This window comes from Vigna unguiculata, chromosome 3 (genome assembly GCF_004118075.2).
Source record: "Vigna unguiculata cultivar IT97K-499-35 chromosome 3, ASM411807v1, whole genome shotgun sequence".
NCBI lineage: Eukaryota > Viridiplantae > Streptophyta > Magnoliopsida > Fabales > Fabaceae > Vigna > Vigna unguiculata.
In genome coordinates, this window is record NC_040281.1 from 19,717,546 (window position 1) to 19,735,710 (window position 18,165).

At 31.8% G+C, this 18,165-nt stretch overlaps 1 protein-coding gene and 1 long non-coding RNA gene across 3 annotated transcripts; one reads left to right on the plus strand and one right to left on the minus strand.

Annotated features, from left to right (window-relative positions):
* Window positions 1–492: 492 nt before the first annotated feature.
* Window positions 493–3,343, minus strand: LOC114175030 (probable arabinosyltransferase ARAD1). 2 transcript variants are annotated; one of them, XM_028059788.1, is made up of 5 exons: window positions 2,876–3,343; window positions 1,809–2,105; window positions 1,448–1,543; window positions 1,096–1,179; window positions 630–995 (listed from the first exon to the last, which is right to left on the minus strand). In XM_028059788.1, exons 1-5 carry the CDS (start codon window positions 3,341–3,343, stop codon window positions 915–917), a joined length of 1,026 nt encoding a protein of 341 aa, XP_027915589.1. In that variant the 3' UTR covers window positions 630–914. The 2 variants fall into 2 exon arrangements, with proteins under 2 accessions (XP_027915588.1, XP_027915589.1); XM_028059787.1 differs by having other exon boundaries at window positions 493–1,179.
* A 2,514-nt stretch (window positions 3,344–5,857) lies between these two features.
* On the plus strand, window positions 5,858–8,500 carry LOC114176006. Its single transcript, XR_003602953.1, has 2 exons — window positions 5,858–7,730; window positions 8,317–8,500. It is a non-coding gene; the product is annotated as an uncharacterized LOC114176006 (long non-coding RNA).
* Window positions 8,501–18,165: the final 9,665 nt, after the last annotated feature.

Below are 18,165 nucleotides of genomic sequence, written 5' to 3' on the forward strand. Positions count from 1 at the left end.
AATATTCAAATAATTATTTTTAATTCAGTTTGGATTGATTTCAAAATGTCAATCCACAAATGAACCACTCCCATCTAGGAAAGGAATATCCAAATGATCGAAAAAGAATTTGATTTTAAAAAAAAAATCAATTATTACGTCCTAGAAAAGAAAATCCAAATTGATATAAAAAAGTTCAATTTTAATCAATTATCAATGTTAAAGATCAATTTTCAGATTTTTTTTTTAATCAATTTGATTCTAAACACTCCTAAATGTGTGTATACCTTATTTAAATTGCATCAATAGACTTCTAAGTGGAAAATTTGTAACCAAATTATAAAAGTAAATGAATTTATGAATTTTAGGATTAGCTAAAGTTCTTTAGCATGAATGGCGATCAACAAAATAAATGAGTGAACAGATAGAATGACAAAGAGAACATCGAAATCCCCCTCTCCCGTATCTTCCCCCCTTCTGAGAATATCTTCTGTTGCACCAGTAAAAGGCCCATTTTCAATCGAAAATATCCAAAATATTTTCAACATTTTCGTACGAGGAAGTGGGTGATATTCATGAACATCAAGCCCCAAGTGAGATGAGACAAATGTCCACCAAATTAGAAGCTCAGACCAAAACAAATTACAGAATAAAACTTAAACAAAAATCTCAATTTCAAAATGCTCAGTTAAGTGGAAGTATTAATGATGTTCCTCCTTTCAGGGATTGTCACTGTAACTGAAGAATGTACAAGATTAAACACCAAAGCTCCAGAAATCATTTCCTCAGCAACCAATCTGGGATTTTTAACCTCCGGCTTCTATGAACAGAAAGGCTGACCCCTGGAAGTTTGTGCTTGACCTGTCTCCACAACATACTCACAGCATCTTCTCTTTTAGGAGGGTACTGGAATTCATAATGATGGGAGACGTTTTTTAGTTGCTTCCACATTTCAGTCCATTTCTCTTTTGGAAATTTACGAAGTTGATCGACCATGTAGCCAGGCTGTAATGCCTCTTTGGTAGAGAAGAAAATCGAGAACTGGGAGTAGTCAATCTCATCCTCAAATGGGAGTTCAATTTGATCACTAACAACGACAGGAACACAGTGACTTACAATGGCATCAAAAAGCCGACAAGATGACGGCGTGTCTCCTGCTGGATGCAAACAGAACTTCGATGAACGCATCCCTTTAGATGACTGTTGCATAAGAAGCAGTGGATAAAGGAACAATATAGTTAATGATTTTTGCATGATAAAACAAAACAAATACAATTGTAAAATTGATCTTATAAATCGATAACCACAATTCTATTTTGCAAGTTATCTGAAATATATTTTGCTTTTTCAAAAGAATCCTAGCCTTTGACTTACAATGAAGAAGAAAAGTAGATATAAAATAAACAGTCAACCACAAATATTCCAACTAAAATTAAGCAAAGATCAATTACACAACCATACTGCTTACCAATTTTATATTTTCTTCTGTAGCAACACTTCGCTCATAGTGAACATCATCATAACCAGAAAGTATCTTTGCTAGTTTAACACGGACAATCCCTTCCTGCAAACATCACACACACCAGAAAATCAATATTCATGGAATTTAAAGGAAAAAGCAACACTAAAGTGGGATTGTTTTTAAAGTGAGCAAGTACAGGTTCATCGACCTTTAAATTGTAGTGTTTTATGATCACAATGTGCTTTAAATTAAACCACGGGTCTGGATATGGCCTTACTTGCCCACTTTAAAGACAATCTTACTTTACAGGAACCTTGCCCCATTAAGAAACACATTATTCCTTCAACTAAATCTCAGATAGACATACATCTTTCCTGTAAGTCCTCCCTCGGAAGAAAAGCAGCGTGGAGCGAGACTCATACGGGTCTTGAGGCTCGTCTACTGTAAAAGACTCCACAACATGCACATATGGGGACACTACATCTTTATTCAAATTAGACATGCGCTTAGGGTAGCGACCAAAATCCACAACAACCTGAATAGAATCATTCAACTGATCTCGTAGGAACCTAAAGGCATTGGGGTGTGTGACAGGAAATACATGGTCTCTACCTCCAGACCTCTGCCAGTATTTGGATTCCTTTAAGAATTTCATTAAATCAATCTGAAACCAGAAACAAGCATTGTCCAATATTAACAACAGAGACTTGTAACACAAACTGTGACGCACAGAAACAAGTACAACACCCAATATTTCAAAAAAAGTTACAATGCAGGCATGGCAAGAAACTATGTAACATAAATAATATATATTACATATCAACCATAAAACAACTCAAAAGAGACAATAATCTTAACATATAAACAGTTGGAGCATTCCGCTCTTATGTTGCGCCACTCTTTTGAAGACTCAAATCTACCATTAAGAATAACGCCAAGTGTGCTAGCCTAACAGCATCAACCTGACACATACGGCCTAGCTTTGAGAATCTTTTGGCACTACATCAACCCCAATTTAGACGCATGTATCAGAACTGACACCAAAGTTCATTATGCAGACACAACGGATTTCACGAGATTGACTATTGGAGCTATTTCTCACCCCTCATCACGACCATTGCCTATAGGAGAATAAAATAAATAAATCATATAGTCACATTTTCCAAATTTACACTCTAATTCTCCTCCTGCAAGTAAAATTCTCAGACAATAAAAACGTTCATTCGGATATTCATCATTCCTAGACTAGTTCTGAACACTAATTCATCAAATTCTTATAATTTTCAGCACTAATGTCGTTTGACAAATATCATGTACAGTGAATCTTCAAGTCATCATATTAATCGCATTATGAAAAAAGGAGAGCAATTCACATCACATTGCATTTCAGCGATTCACAAATCAACTACCAAGAAAAGAAAGATGGCGAAGCACCTGCAATTGATGATCCGTCTCCGTGGCGGGGTCCTTCATGGTGTGGCCGTGCGTGTTGAAACTGAGCGAAGAGAAGAACGGCACGAAGAAGGCATTGGCGAGTTCCGGATCCGAAACCCTAACCACTTCTCTGCCCTCGACTTCGTGGAGGAGCGACCCCATCATCCAGTACTCAACGCTGTGCTGCTTCTTCAGCCCCCAATTGGCGGGCCACGATGGCCAGTTGTCCACGGTGACGGGTGTCTCCGCCGTATTGCGGCGGTCAATCATGCCAATGTTGAAGCGGCGAGGGAGATCGTACATGAAGACCCGAAGAGATGAATCAGGTGCACATGGAGCGGGTGCAGACGTGGATAACTTTAAGTGAGGGAAGAAATAAGATCGAACATCGACGTTGCCTATGAAAATTGAGTACGAAAGAAGGAGGATAATCACGAAAATGAATGTAAGAAGCAACTTTCTATACATTGTACTTCTCTCTTTTCTTCTCGTTTTATTTATTTTTTCATATGCTTTCGGATCTTATGCTATCTTCTTCTGCTTCTGTTACTTGCTCTGTTTCTTTTTCTGCTATCAGTTGCACACTTCATCTTCAATGTGTTTCAGACAATTGTGGAGACCACAAAGATGCATCTCTTCCGGAGTGAGCTTATGTGGTTTCGATCATTTTCCTCAATATTGTTGGGATGCGAATAAATGGTAATTACCGTTTTATAAAACGTAAATAATTTCTAATATTTAACTATAATTATTATACTTTTCTTCTTTAAGAAACTAAAAAATGTTATATTGATTATTACATAACCTATTTTCTTGTGTAAAACTATAATTATAATCTTCAATTAAAAATTACAGTTATTTGTTATAAATTTACATGGTTCAGTAAAATCGAAACAATAGTGTTCATTAAATCACAATCCCCAAAATGAAATCTGAGTCAATCAGATCTAAATAAACTGAGTTAACTTTTCGGTAAATAGATTAAATTTAACTTAGTTTAATTTATTGATTAATTAATAAAAAATGTATAAACACCTTACACTCCAATCCCATATTATTTTATTGAATCAGACTTTTGCTAACCCCACTCAATCTTTGCTTGTAGGCTCTACCCCTCTACTCACAAGCTAATAAGTTAGGTTCTACTCGCAAGCTAATAAGTTAGGTGTATCATATAAGTGATTTCGTACTTAATATCAAATATTATATAAATGATATTGTTATTTATAAAAAAATATTTATATTTATTTTCCATAGACAAGATTAAGTATTATAAAATCAAAATAATTATTTAAATGAATGAATGAGCAACTAGAACTTCTAGAACTTTGAGTGAGGAAGATATTGTCAAATATGCTTTTTAAGAAAGAATATGTAATATAACCTCTAAATATGTTAAACTTAAAAATGAAAATTGATAACATCTGCATAAGGGTTATTAAAATAATTAAACAAATTGTCATGACAGTCAACCATTACGGGAGTTATCATAAAATGATATTTTAAAACTTAAAACTTGGAAATTTTCCTAATTACAGTTATTATAATATTTACCTCTGACGATATAAAAATATTGCATGTGTACTTTCGTGATGTTGTATTCATAAATCACGATCCGATAAATATGATATTTTATCGGAAAAAAATATAAGGATTATTTTGACAATTTCTTTTTTTTTATTGAATCAGACTTTTACTAACCCCATTCGATCTTTGCTTGTAGGCTCTACCCGTCTACTAGCAAGGTAATAAGTTAGGTGTATCCATATAAGTGATTTTGTATTTAATATCAAATATTATTAGGGATGGTAATATGGATCTGGTTCGTCGAACCAGTTCGCAGACCTGCGAAAAAAATGCAGTCGGATCAGGATAGCGAATCTGTAGACTTGTAGTAGTCCAGTCTGTATAAGCCCGCAGTCTGTACGGCTGACTTACGGTCTGCATGAGCCTACGAGCCAAATGATGTGCGGGACGAGCTAGTGATTGCAGTCCGCATACATTGTGCAGACGGGATGGGTCAGCTCGCAATGTGCGAGTCAGGCTAAACAAGTCGGACCAGTCTGCATTGTCATCCCTAAATATTACTAGTCTCTGACCCGTGCATACGCATAGGTCTTTTTTTCTTTTTGTTTTTTATAAAATAATAATATAATAATTGTTATATTTATTTAAATAAATCTAAAAAATATATATTTAATAATTAAAAACACTAAAATAATATTATTAATAATTATAAATTATAAATTTTTAAAAGATTAAAATTTATTTAATAAAATTATGTAGTACAATAACATTTTTTATAATTAAAAAAAATACTTATAATAATAACAACATTATCAATAATAATAAACATATTTATGCTAAAACTATTAATATAAATATTAATACTAAGACTAATATTAACAATAATAATTTATAACTATATATATAAAAAATACATATTTTTTGTGTCCTCTTTTCATTTTTTAAATTTATCCTCTTAATTATTACTTTTAAAGTGAAATAATTAATCATATAAAAAAATTACTTTTTAATTTTATTATTTTACTAATTTTAATAATTAACTTTTAAATTCATATAATTATTTCGATGTTGAGATAAATCAACAACAAAACAAATGAAGAATGCAAGTAATTGAGATATGTTTTTGTAGTAACACTACAAAAAATCATGTATATAACGATGTTTTTAATACGACGGTTAATTAAAACTGTCGCTTTTTGCAGTATAATATTTTAATTTGATAACGGCCATAATGTACATATATAATATGGCGTTTCTAACCACCATCTTTTACATTGTCATATTATTATTTAAAATTGTGTCATTTTGAAATGCCACTTTATGTGAAACATTATTTTTATAATTTTATGAAATTATTTATTGTACCACTTTTGTCATACCCCTTTTTTTTAAAAAAAAAACTTTGTTCCCTCTCTCTTTTCTGTTTCATTTTCCCACTCAACAATTTAATATTTTCTTAACTTTCCAAAGTCACTTCACCCTAAATCATTTTCCAAAGTCATTTTCCCTCTCTTCGTTTCGCCTCTTTCTCTAACCCTAATTAAGCTCACTTCACCAAGACAGCCCCTTCTCTATTGCCTCTTCCAGACTCGAGCAACTGCAGCCCCTGTCGAGCCTCCACGTTGTCGGACCTATGGAGCCGCAATCGCTGACGTCGTTGCCCTCATGGCCAGCCAAGGCCAACGTCGGCGACGCTGTTTCGACTTCGCTCTTTCCTTCTCGGTAGTCTCTTCTTCTTGACACCAACAACACCAATCCAACCCCTGAAACATGCGTTCACCTTCTAGCCACCACCAATGACACCGGCACCCGCCGGAGGCCTCACCGGCGACGCCATCGCCCTTCGCTCCGCCACGCGTGAAGCACTACTACTCTAGCGTTAACAATGTCTCCTCCTCTATTTCTCCAGCACGTTCGAGACAGCGCGACTTGCCACCACCGCACCAGCCACAGCGACTGGGTTCGTAATCGTCGCGCAACTACACCCCTCCATTCGAACTCCGACCGCTAAAGCTTCGACTCGTCGGAACTAAGTTTCTTATTCAAGTAAACGTCGATTTACTGTTGTTTTCACTTTTCTTTACAATTTGTAATTTTTTCTGGTTTTAGTTTTTTAGCTTCGTTAATTAATGTTGTAAGGTTCGTATTTGATTGGTAGTTGGGAGAAGGGAAATGGTAAATAGCTTGAAACTGGTCATGTGTTGATAAATAAGGAACCGTCATTTATGAAGTCGTTGTGTGCTTGCATGTTATGGTACGAAACTATCTAATAATGAGTAATTTATTATATCTAATAAAATTTAGAGAGATAAAACTTTTGATATTGAGGAGGACATTATATGATCAATTATTTAGACAAAGACATTTTATTTCTGGATATATGAATTTGATATAGAGACAAATGTATTTAATTTGGTATGGTATGTCAAATGACTCTTGAACATGCACTTCTTGTACAATGAACACTCAAATTTATAATAATAATAATAATAATAATAATAATAATAATAATTTGATTTACATTCAGGTAATTTGTTTGAATTTATTATTATTATTATTATTATTATTATTGCCATCATGGAGAAATAATTTGATTTACATTCAGGTAATTTGTTTGAATTTGGTGTAGTTTGGTTTAAACAAAAGACAAACGTGTGTGTTAATAGAAATTTTACAAAGGTCCCTTGTTGCTATACTTTGGGCATGAGTTCATGTATTATTATTAGAAACCTATGGTGAAAAGAATTGATTTAAGTTCGGATATTTTTATATTTAGATACGTCGTGTTTACAAAATTTATTATCTCTGATCTTGAGGTGTTCAATTATTTATTGTTGTTATAGAGAGTTGTGCTAGAACCTGCAATGCAGGGACGTGATATGATTGGTCGAGCTAGGACAGGAATTGGGAAAACTCTTGCATTTGGGATACCCATCTTAGACAGGATTATTCAGCTAAATGCTAAGCATGGGTACTTTATATTAGTTATACGTACATTTTACTTGTTTTTCTGTTGGAAGTAGGATTCGGTAATAGTCCTATCTAACAACAAATGAGGCAGTTTAATTATGGTGTAGATATTGTAGTAGGCACCCCTGGTAGAATTATTGATCTTCTCAATAGGAGGGCACTGAATTTGAAGGATGTGAAGTTTGTTGTTCTTGATGAAGCTGATCAGATGCTTCAAGTCGGATTTCAATAAGTTATGGAGAACATCTTGCAAAATTTGTCTCCAAATCGTCAGACTCTTATGTTCTCAACAACTATGCCATCTTGGATAAAGAGTATCACCTGCAATTACCTAAACAATTCCCTTACCATTGACCTCGTAAGTATACACATCTATTTTAGGCACCAGTAAGAAATGTTAATCAACTTTTCAAATGTCATTTATGTTGGAATTATGCCAAGTCAGGCTAATGAATTTTTCAAATTTAATTTCTGTTGGAATTATGTGGAAGCTAGTATGACATGGGCCAAAGAGAGTTTTGAGGAGAAATTGGAAGATACCTAACAAATTTAATCAATGAAATCTTTTGAAGCTTAGGATTTTGTGATCTATGATGAAATAAATTTCAATACATAAGGGTTGGAGTGATTTCTTATAGAACAACTGGTTCTAGAAGGAGGGTTGAATAGAGCCTCAGACTCTTTTCACACAATTCTAGACTAGACCATACAGTAAACATAAATCAAGTACCCAAAATATTTTTTATTGGTTCACCCCAACTCACGAAAAACATTCTCACAGATAATACATTTTAAGCTTACTTGGGAAAACATTAGTGTAAAGAATTTACAAGCACAAATAACACAATGAATACATTAGTAAATTACTTAAACTTATTGTATGGATCTCATAATTTATTTCAATTTCACTTACTCATATATGCTAAATTATTTCTTCATTGCAGGCACCAGATATTGAAAGTGGTGTGCCATCTCCGCATGTGGTGGAAGCAAAACACCTTAGACTTAGGACTTTTAATGTCTTTTTTCTTAGATGCTTGAATATTTTGGTACTCTTAATGTTGTTTTCTTTTTTTTTCAAATGCTTGAATTGGTACTTTGGTGTAGTTATGTTATATTGACAACGAATCAATTTAGTTTATCAATTTCTATTTAATAGTGCTATAATTTTTTATATATTTTAAATTATTATAGAAAAATAATTTTATCAAATTATGAAAGTATGAGAAATATTAAAAAAGAATAAATAATTAAATATTAAAATTACATCACTTAATACATTTGTTAATGACGTAATTAATCTCAGAATTAAGTGTAATTAATTAAATTGGTGACATTTAAAAATGTCATAATATAATTATAATAGTGTTAGTTTAAAGCGTCGTTCTTCACATTATATTTGTCATTCAGTAAAAATATGACGTCAGTTTTAACTTACGCTTTTTGCCTCTTTAAATCGCCACTTTATACGTTGTATAAAATGACGGTTGTTGCGGCGATTCATCTATAACCACCATATTATATTTTGTGACGGCAAGAATTACGACATTTCAGGAAACTGTCACTCAAGCAAATAACGACAATTAAAAATGACGTAAATTACAAAAATAAACGTCGGTATTTACATGTTTTTTGTAGTGTAAACAAAAATAAAATGTGTGTCTAAGTATAATAATAGTAGTAATAATAATAGTAATAATAATAATAATAATATCACTATAATAATATCACGTAGTGATAAAAATACTAATAACAATAGTAATAACAATATCACTACAATAATATCCCGTGATAATAACAATAATAATAATACAACTATAGTAATATAATAATAATTATTATTATTATTATAAATGCAATATAATTATCCTTATAAAAAATTATTGTTTATTTCTTTTAATTTACAAATTTTAGTAACTACTTTTTGAGTTCAAAGATTTAAAGATAAATTAACAATAAAATAAATAAAAAATATACGTAATTAAGATATGATCCCATATTAAATAAGTTTAAAAGAAGACATTATTTTATCTTAACCATTCTCTTTGTAAGTTTCTAAATTGCAGGAAGCAACAATACTTTAAACATATTTTGATCATCATAAAAAGGGGGAGATTGTTGGGAAAAAGAAGGAAGCCCATTGATTTTGAATGATGATCAAGAAATGAATGATGATCAAGCAAGAATGAAGACAAAATGTTCAAATGTTTAAATGTTATCTTGTAAAATAAAATAAGTGTGTTGTAGAATAGTTTAATTAAACTTAGAATCAACAACATTTCATTCGTCTCTCTAAAGGTTTCTTATTTTTAGAAAAACTACAGTGATAATCGATTATCACTAATGATAATCGATTATCACTAATGATAATCGATTATCTGTGCAAAACTTTTATTTTTAAAAATCCTACTAGAATAATCGATTATCTCCTGGAATAATCGATTATCCTGTTCAAAATTTGTTTTTCAGAAAACCTACTAGAATAATCGATTATCCTTAGTGATAATCGATTATTCTTGGCAGTTGGAACATGACGTTTCAGTTTTTAACCTAATTTTTGAAAACCCTATTTAAGGAACTGCAGTTCAACTTCGAACATACCTTTTTGAGAAACTAGAGTGCTAAGTGTTGTGACTGCAAAGAGAGTTCTTTGAGTGTTCTCAAAAGAGCTTTGAAAAACCTAGTGTGGGTAGAGCGATAACTTTTCCTGAGAAGGTTTTCTAGAAGATTGAGTGTTGTTGCTGTTGCTAGGAAAGCTAGGTCAGGTTCTCTATATGATTCAGAGAAAGGTGGTTCATCTCTTGTGGCTTCAAGAGAGGTGTTTTCTTTCCCTATTACCTTGTTATCTGATTGTAATCTGATTTTTTGTTAGTGATTGAGTTAATCTCTTTATTTGAAGAGATTAACAACTAGACATAGGATCTTTTGATCTAAACCAGTATAAATAATTGTGTCATTTCCTCCTCTTTATCTCTTTATTTCATCTACTATTGCTTTTAAAGGAATTGAAATTTAATTTAATCGGTAAAATTTCGTAAAAATTTTAAAGTATTAATTGTATTACCTAAAACCAATTCAGCCCCCCTCCCCTTTTGGTTTTTGTCCAAACGCCAAACATTCCGCTACGCGATATCAACAATTGGTATCAAAGCTTGCTTTAATAGTTATTCAAATTTTCAAAAATGATTGGACAAAATCAAACTTTTGCTGAGGGTGCGTCTATCAAGAGACCTCCTCTTTTTATTGGTGAAAATTATCCTTTATGGAGAGTTAGGATGCAAATTTTTCTGGAATCTATTGATAGAGGTATTTGGGATGCAATGTTAGATGGACCATTTGTTCCTGTTAATGTTATAAATGATGTGCAGGAACCAAAGTCATTCTCGCAATGGATTGTAGACGAAAATAGACGAGCTCAGTATGATGTCAAAGGTAGAAATATAATTTCATATACTTTAACCCTTGATGAGTTTTACATGATCTCAGTCTACACCAGTGCACGAGATATGTGGGAAATCTAGCATGTGACTCATGAAGGAACAGACGACGTGAAAAGGGCACGCAAGAACTTCTTAATCCAAGAATATGAAATATTTCGGATGCAACAAGGAGAAACCTTCTAGGATATGCAGAAATGATTCACACACATCGTCAATCATCTGATAGGTCTAGGTAAAACTTTTGACCTTGATGAATTAAATATAAAAATTCTTAAATCCTTGAACATGACTTGGTAGCCAAAGGTGACGACCATCACGAAGTCATAAAATCTTGAACCGATGACGATGGTGGCTCTATTTGGAAATCTAAGGGAGCATGAGCTTGAAGTGAGCAGATTAAATGAAGAAGAAGATATTGGAAGAAAGAAGAACATTGCTTTCAAAACTGAAGTGGTTAAAGGCAAAAAGCAATAGGAAGAAGAAAGATTCAGATGACGATGAGAATGTTAGTCTCATGATTAAGAAGTTTAAAAAATTCATGAAGGCCAAAGGTAAAAATCAATTCAAGAACAACAAGAAGGAGAATCAAGGATCATCCTCAAATTTCAAGTGCTAAGGATGTGGAGAGTCTGGACACGTCAAGGCTGATTGCCCAAATTCAAAGAAGAGTGAAGAAAAGAAGGGCAAAAAATTCTTTAAAAAGAAGGCATACATAGCATGGGAAGACAATGCCTCAAGCACATCAAATTCTAGCGATTCTGATAATGAAGAAGCAAATCTCTGTTTGATAGTTATTCATGATGATTCTGACAGTGAGGTAAATTCTACTTGCAATGAAAATAACTATGATGATCTTTATGATGCATTTCAACAATTACTTGTTAAATCTAGTAAATTGGATACTGCTCAATATTAGAAAACAAAGAAAAAGAAACTGTTGAATGTGCTTCCTGTAAAAGCTACATGTTTGATATATGTATTTTGGAGAAACATCTTGAAGATGCTTTGGAAAATAATAACTATGAAAAATTTGATCTTAAGAAAAATCCAAATAAGATAGAGCATGCTCATAATTATAATAAGAAAAATAAAACTAAAAGAACTCATAGGGTTTGGGTAGAAAAAGGAACTTCTTACACTATGAATGCATATGCATATACTGCTACTTGTTTTTATTGCATGAAAAAGGGTCATACTTGAAATAAATGCAATATTAAACATTTTGGTGTTCCAAATGGGAAGTATCATTGGGTGCTTGTTCATAGGTAGATGTTTTTATTCTAACCCCAAGTACCCAAACAAGTTGTTGGGGACCTAAATGAATTGTTTCCTTATTTTGCAGATGACTTCTAAATCTAGGAAATCAATGTGGTATCTTGACAGTGGTTGTTCAAGGCACATGACTGGAGATAGAAGGAAGTTTAAGAACTTTAAAAGAAAGGAACAAGGATTTATTACATATGGGGATAACAACAAGGGAAAAATACTTGGAACGAGTGATGTTGGTGGAGGAAATACTTTGGAGATCAAGGAAGTACTATTTGTGGAAGGACTAAAGCACAATCTTCTCAACATAAGTGAATTATGTGATAAAGGACTCAAAGTAATCTTTGAAACTAACTACTGCACTATTCATCAAAAGGACTCTAAGGAAGTCGCCTTGAAAGGTATGAGACACAATAACATCTACTTGAATGATCTTGATAATGCATCATCTAGTGATATAACTTGTTCGATTGCTAAAAAAGAAAATCCTTGGTTATGGCATAAATGAACTGCTCATATTCATATGCAACAATTAAACAAACTAATTTCTAAAGAATTAGTAATTGGATTGCCAAAAATAAAGTTTGAAAAAGATAAACTATGTGTTGCATGTCAAAAAGGAAAATAAGTAAAATCATCATTTCATTCAAAAAATGTGATTTCTACATCAAAGCCTTTAGAACTTTTGCATATGGATTTGTTTGGTCCTTCAAGAACAAAAAGCTTTGGGGGAAATTACTATGCTCTTGTTATTGTTCATGATCACTCAAAATATACTTGGACTTTCTTTCTAACACTAAAAAGTGAGGCCTTTAAAGCTTTTAACAAATTTGCAAAAGTGATTCAAAATGAAAAAGATTTGAAAATTAAAGTTTTGAGAAGTGATCATGGTGGGGAATTTCAAAATGAATTGTTTGAAAAATTTTGTGAAGAAAATGGGATTATGCATAATTTTTTTGCACCTAGAACTCCTTAACAAAATGGAGTTGTAGAAAGGAAAAATAGATCCTTAGAGGAATTAGCTCGCACAATGTTGAACGAATATGAAGTGCCTAAATATTTTTGGGATGATGTTGTGAGCACGGCTTGTTATGTATTAAATAGAATGCTCATTAGACCAATTTTGAAAATTACCCCCTATGAATTGTTTAAAGGAAGAAAGCCAAATGTAGCACATTTAAAAATATTTGGATGCAAATGTTTTGTCCTAAACAATGGAAAAGAAAACTTGGGTAAATTTGATTCTAAAGCAGATGAAGCTATTTTCTTAGGATATTCATTAACTAGTAAAGCCTATATAGTTTTTAATAGAAGAACCTTGAATGTAGAAGAATATATGCATGTTGTTTTTGATGAAATTGTGGACCTTGAGGAGAACCCTTTTGAGTCAAATAAAACAAATGCAGGTGATGAAGAATACCTTAAAGAAGCTCTTGATGAGATGTACCTAAATGAGAACCCACTGGTTGAACTTGAAGATCTTGCCAAAAGCTAGAAATCACCTAGAGGATTGTCTCTAGACAATATCATTGGAGATATATCAAAGGGAGTAGTTACTAGAAATATGTCAAATTTTTGTATGACTGTTGCCTTTGTTTCACAGATAAAACCCAAAAATGTAGAAGAAGTTCTTCAAGATGATCAATGGTGCATTGCAATGCAAGAAGAGCTAAATCAATTTGAAAGGAATGAAGTTTGGGAACTCATTCCTAGGGATGAATCACACCAAGTCATAGGAACAAAATGGGTGTTCAAAAACAAGCTGGATGAAGATGGAAACATCACTAAGAATAAAGCCAGACTTGTAGCAAAGGGATACATACAAGAAGAAGGTATAAATTATGATGAGACCTATGCTCCAGTTGCAAGGTTAGAAGTTATACAATTACTTCTTGCTTATGCTTCTTTAATGAAATTCAAACTATATCAGATGGATGTTAAAAGTGCCTTTCTAAATGGATTTATTAAAGAAGATGTGTATGTTGAACAACCCCCCGGTTTTGAAGATTATAAATTTCCAAATCATATTTACAAATTGAAGAAAGCATTGTATGGATTAAAACAAGCACCTAGATCTTGGTATGAGCGATTAAGCACATTTTTGTTAGAAAATGACTTTGAAAGAGGAAAAATTGATTTAACTTTGTTTATTAAAAGAGTAGGTGAACATATTTTGCTAGTTCAAATTTATGTAGATGATATAATATTTGGATCTACTGATAATTCTCTATGTAAGGGTTTTGCAAGTATAATACAGGGAGAGTTTGAAATGTCAATGATGGGTGAATTGACATTCTTTTTGGGTCTGCAAATTAAACAAATGGAAAATGGAACTTTCATTTCTCAATCTAAGTATTGTAAAGAAGTACTTAAGAAATTTGGAATGGATACTACTAAGGAAGTAAGTACTCTTATGGGAACCTCTTGTTATTTAGACAAAGACGAATCAGGAATAGAAGTAAATCAGACTATGTTTAGAGGTATGATAGGTTCTTTGTTATATCTTATTGCAAGTAGGCCTGATATAATGCAATATGTATGTGTGTGTGCTCATTTTCAAGCAAATCCAAAAGAATCACATCTTACTGCTGTAAAAAGAATTTTAAAATACTTAAAAGGAACTACTTGTTTTGGACTTTGGTATCCTTCAAGAGCTTCCCCTAGTTTAATAGGTTATTCTGATGCTGATTATGGTGGTTGTAAAATTGATAGGAAGAGTACAAGTGGTACCTGTCATCTTTTAGGATGTTCATTAGTCTCTTGGCACTCCAAGAAACAAGCTTGTGTAGCTTTATCAACCACTAAGATCGAATACATTGTTGCTGGAAATTGTTGTGCCCAAATCCTATGGATGAAACAACAATTAGAGAATTACAGTATTTATCTAAATCATATACCTTTAAAGTGTGACAATATGAGTGCCATAAACTTAACCAAGAATCTCATAATGCATTCTAGGACAAAACACATAAAAATTAGACACCACTTCTTAAGGGATCACATCAATAAAGGAAATTGTGTGATCGAATATGTAGAGATTTAGGAATACTAGAAGTCTCTTGAAAGAGCAACAAACTTAAATTTTTGAAATTTTCGTAAATCAGCGCTCAATAATCGATTATCACTTAGGATAATCGATTATCTTCTCCCTAAATAAGTTCCAAACTCCTGAAATAATTGATTATCAAGCGGGATAATCGATAATCATGACCCTGACCAAAATATTCAAAATCATTTTGGAATAATCGATTATTACTTACAATAATCAAAATAATCGATTATTACTCACAATAATCGATTATATGCTCATAACAATACTTTTTTGGAATTCATATCATGAAACAATAATCGATTATCACTCAGGATAATTGATTATTGCACGACGTTAAGTGAAAAATTTTCAAAAATTAGTCGTTGTAATGGCTAGATTTGCTTTGATTCTCTCATTTTAGCCGTTGGTAGCCTACTCTCTATAAATTGTGAACCACAATTTCAACTATTCACGCAGAAAAGTAAGCTTCTCATCATTTGCCCTTTTTTTTCGAAACCCTAAAGACCCCTTCAGCATTATCTTTTGCTCTCAAAAATCAGTGCCATGGCAGAATCATCTCGTAGAAAGATCCCTACACGTAGACGAACTGCTCCACGTCCAACTCAACCTTCTACCCGATCTGCATCCATTGAAGGTTGGATCTCTGATGAAGAACGAAGGGATGAATTCATTCAAATTTGGAAAAAATAAAGCAATCATCTCTCCCAAGTACATCAATTCTCGAAAATTCACAGTTGCAGGTTTTGGATTTCCTGCTCTCTTTAATTTCCAAGGCATCAGACAATTTGTGGAAATGCAAGGAAAATACTATCTCGATCTTGTACGAGTTTTCTACTACAATGTTAGAATCAGAGATGAAGTTGCTTATTCAAGGGTGAAAGGAGTGGACATTATCATTGGTAATGATATTTGGGAAAGTGTGGCAAAATTTCCCATCAATGATGTTGCTGAATGAATTCTCAATGGGGTTGTTGGCTTCAATCAAATCTTAGCCTATCAATCTTTCTTACGCAACCCGGCACATGATGTTGGCATACGATTATTGGCTGAAGGACTCAAAATGGATGAAAGACTCATCCATTATTTAATTGTCTGGATTTTGTGTCCTAGAGGAACCAATCATGCTCAATGCTCAGAGGCTGACCTTCTCATAATGTATGGGATTCTAAATCGTGTTCCTATAAAGTGGTCTAGTTTAATCCTTGACACTATGCTCAAAGCCAAGAGGTACCTGCAACATCCTCTCCCATATTCTCTCTTAATTTCTAGGATTTGCGAATACAAGGGAGTTGACACCATTGGGGAGCTTTGTCAAAGTAGCATACGTGCAAATGAGATTGTTGAAAGTTCTCTCAAACAGCTAAAGCTTGTTCCTCTTGGTGATACCTATGTCCATAGAGATGACATGCCCAATTATAAAGCTGAAGATGAAGAACTTCCTCCTACTGATCACATAGGATCTTTTGATCTGAACCAATATAAATAATTGTGTCATTTCCTCTTCTCTATCTCTTTATTTCATCTACTATTGCTTTTAAAGGAATTGAGATTTAATTTAATCGGTAAAATTTCAGAAAAATTTTAAAGTATTAATTTTAGTACCTAAAGCCAATTCACCCCCCTTCTTGGTTTTTGTCTAAACGCCAACATTCCGCTGCGCGATATCAACAATTGGTATCAGAGCTTGCTTTGATAGTTATTCAAATTTTTCAAAAATGGTTGGACAAAATCAAACTTTTGCTAAGGGTGCGTCTATCAACAAACCTTCTCTTTTTACTGGTGAAAATTATCCTTTTCTGGAAAGTTAGGATGCAAATTTTTCTGGAATCTGTTGATAGAGGTATTTGGGATGCAATGTTACATGGACCATTTGTTCCTGTTAATGTTGTAAATGATGTGCAGGAACCAAAGTCATTCTCGCAATGGACTGCAGACGAAAATAGACGAGCTCAGTATAATGTAAAAGCTAGAGATAAATAAACAACACAAAAATAAAAATTGCAAGTAATTGAGATATCCTCTCGTAGTAAACAAAAGTAAAATGTGTGTCTAACTATAATAATAATAATAATAATAATAATAATAATAATAATAATAATAATATCACTATAATAATATTCGGTAGTGATAAAAATACTAATAACAATAGCACTAATAATAATATCAATATAACAATATCTCTTAGTGATAATAATAATAAAAACAACAACAAAAACAACAACAACAACAACAATAATAATAGTAATACTAATACCACTATAGTAATATAATACTAATAATTATTAAATGCAATATGACTATCATAATAAACAAAAATATTTTTAGTTGTATTAATTTACTAAATTTAGTAACTACTTTTTAAGTTCAAAGATTTAAAAAAATCAATAATAAAACAAATAAAAAACGTAAGTAATTGATATGTAATATGATCCCGTATTAAATAAAAGTAAGATGTGTGTTTCACTATACTACTACTAATAATAATGTCGCTACAATAATATCCCGTGATAAAATAATAATAATAATAATAATACAACAATTATATATATATATATATATATATATATATATATATATATATATATATATATATATAAAGATACACATCTAGTGTACTATTTTATTTTTAAAATTTTATCCTATTAATTATTATTTTTTAAATTTAAATAATTTCTCATTATAAAAAATTGTTTTAAATGTTATTATTTTTTTTTATTTTTGTAATTGAATTCAAATAATGCTCAGATATATCGATAAATAAACAATCAATAAATAAATAATTGCAAGTAATTGAAATAAGATTGATAGTAAATAAGAATGAGTGTTTAATTATCATAATAATACCATTATAAAAATAATATTTCGTATTGATAAAACTAATAATAATAATAATTATTATTATTATTATTATTATATAATAATATAATAATAATATTAATAATAATATTTGTAGAAATATAATAATAATAACCATTATAAATACAATATAATTATCATAATAAAAAAATAAATTTTCAGTTTTATTGATTTATTAA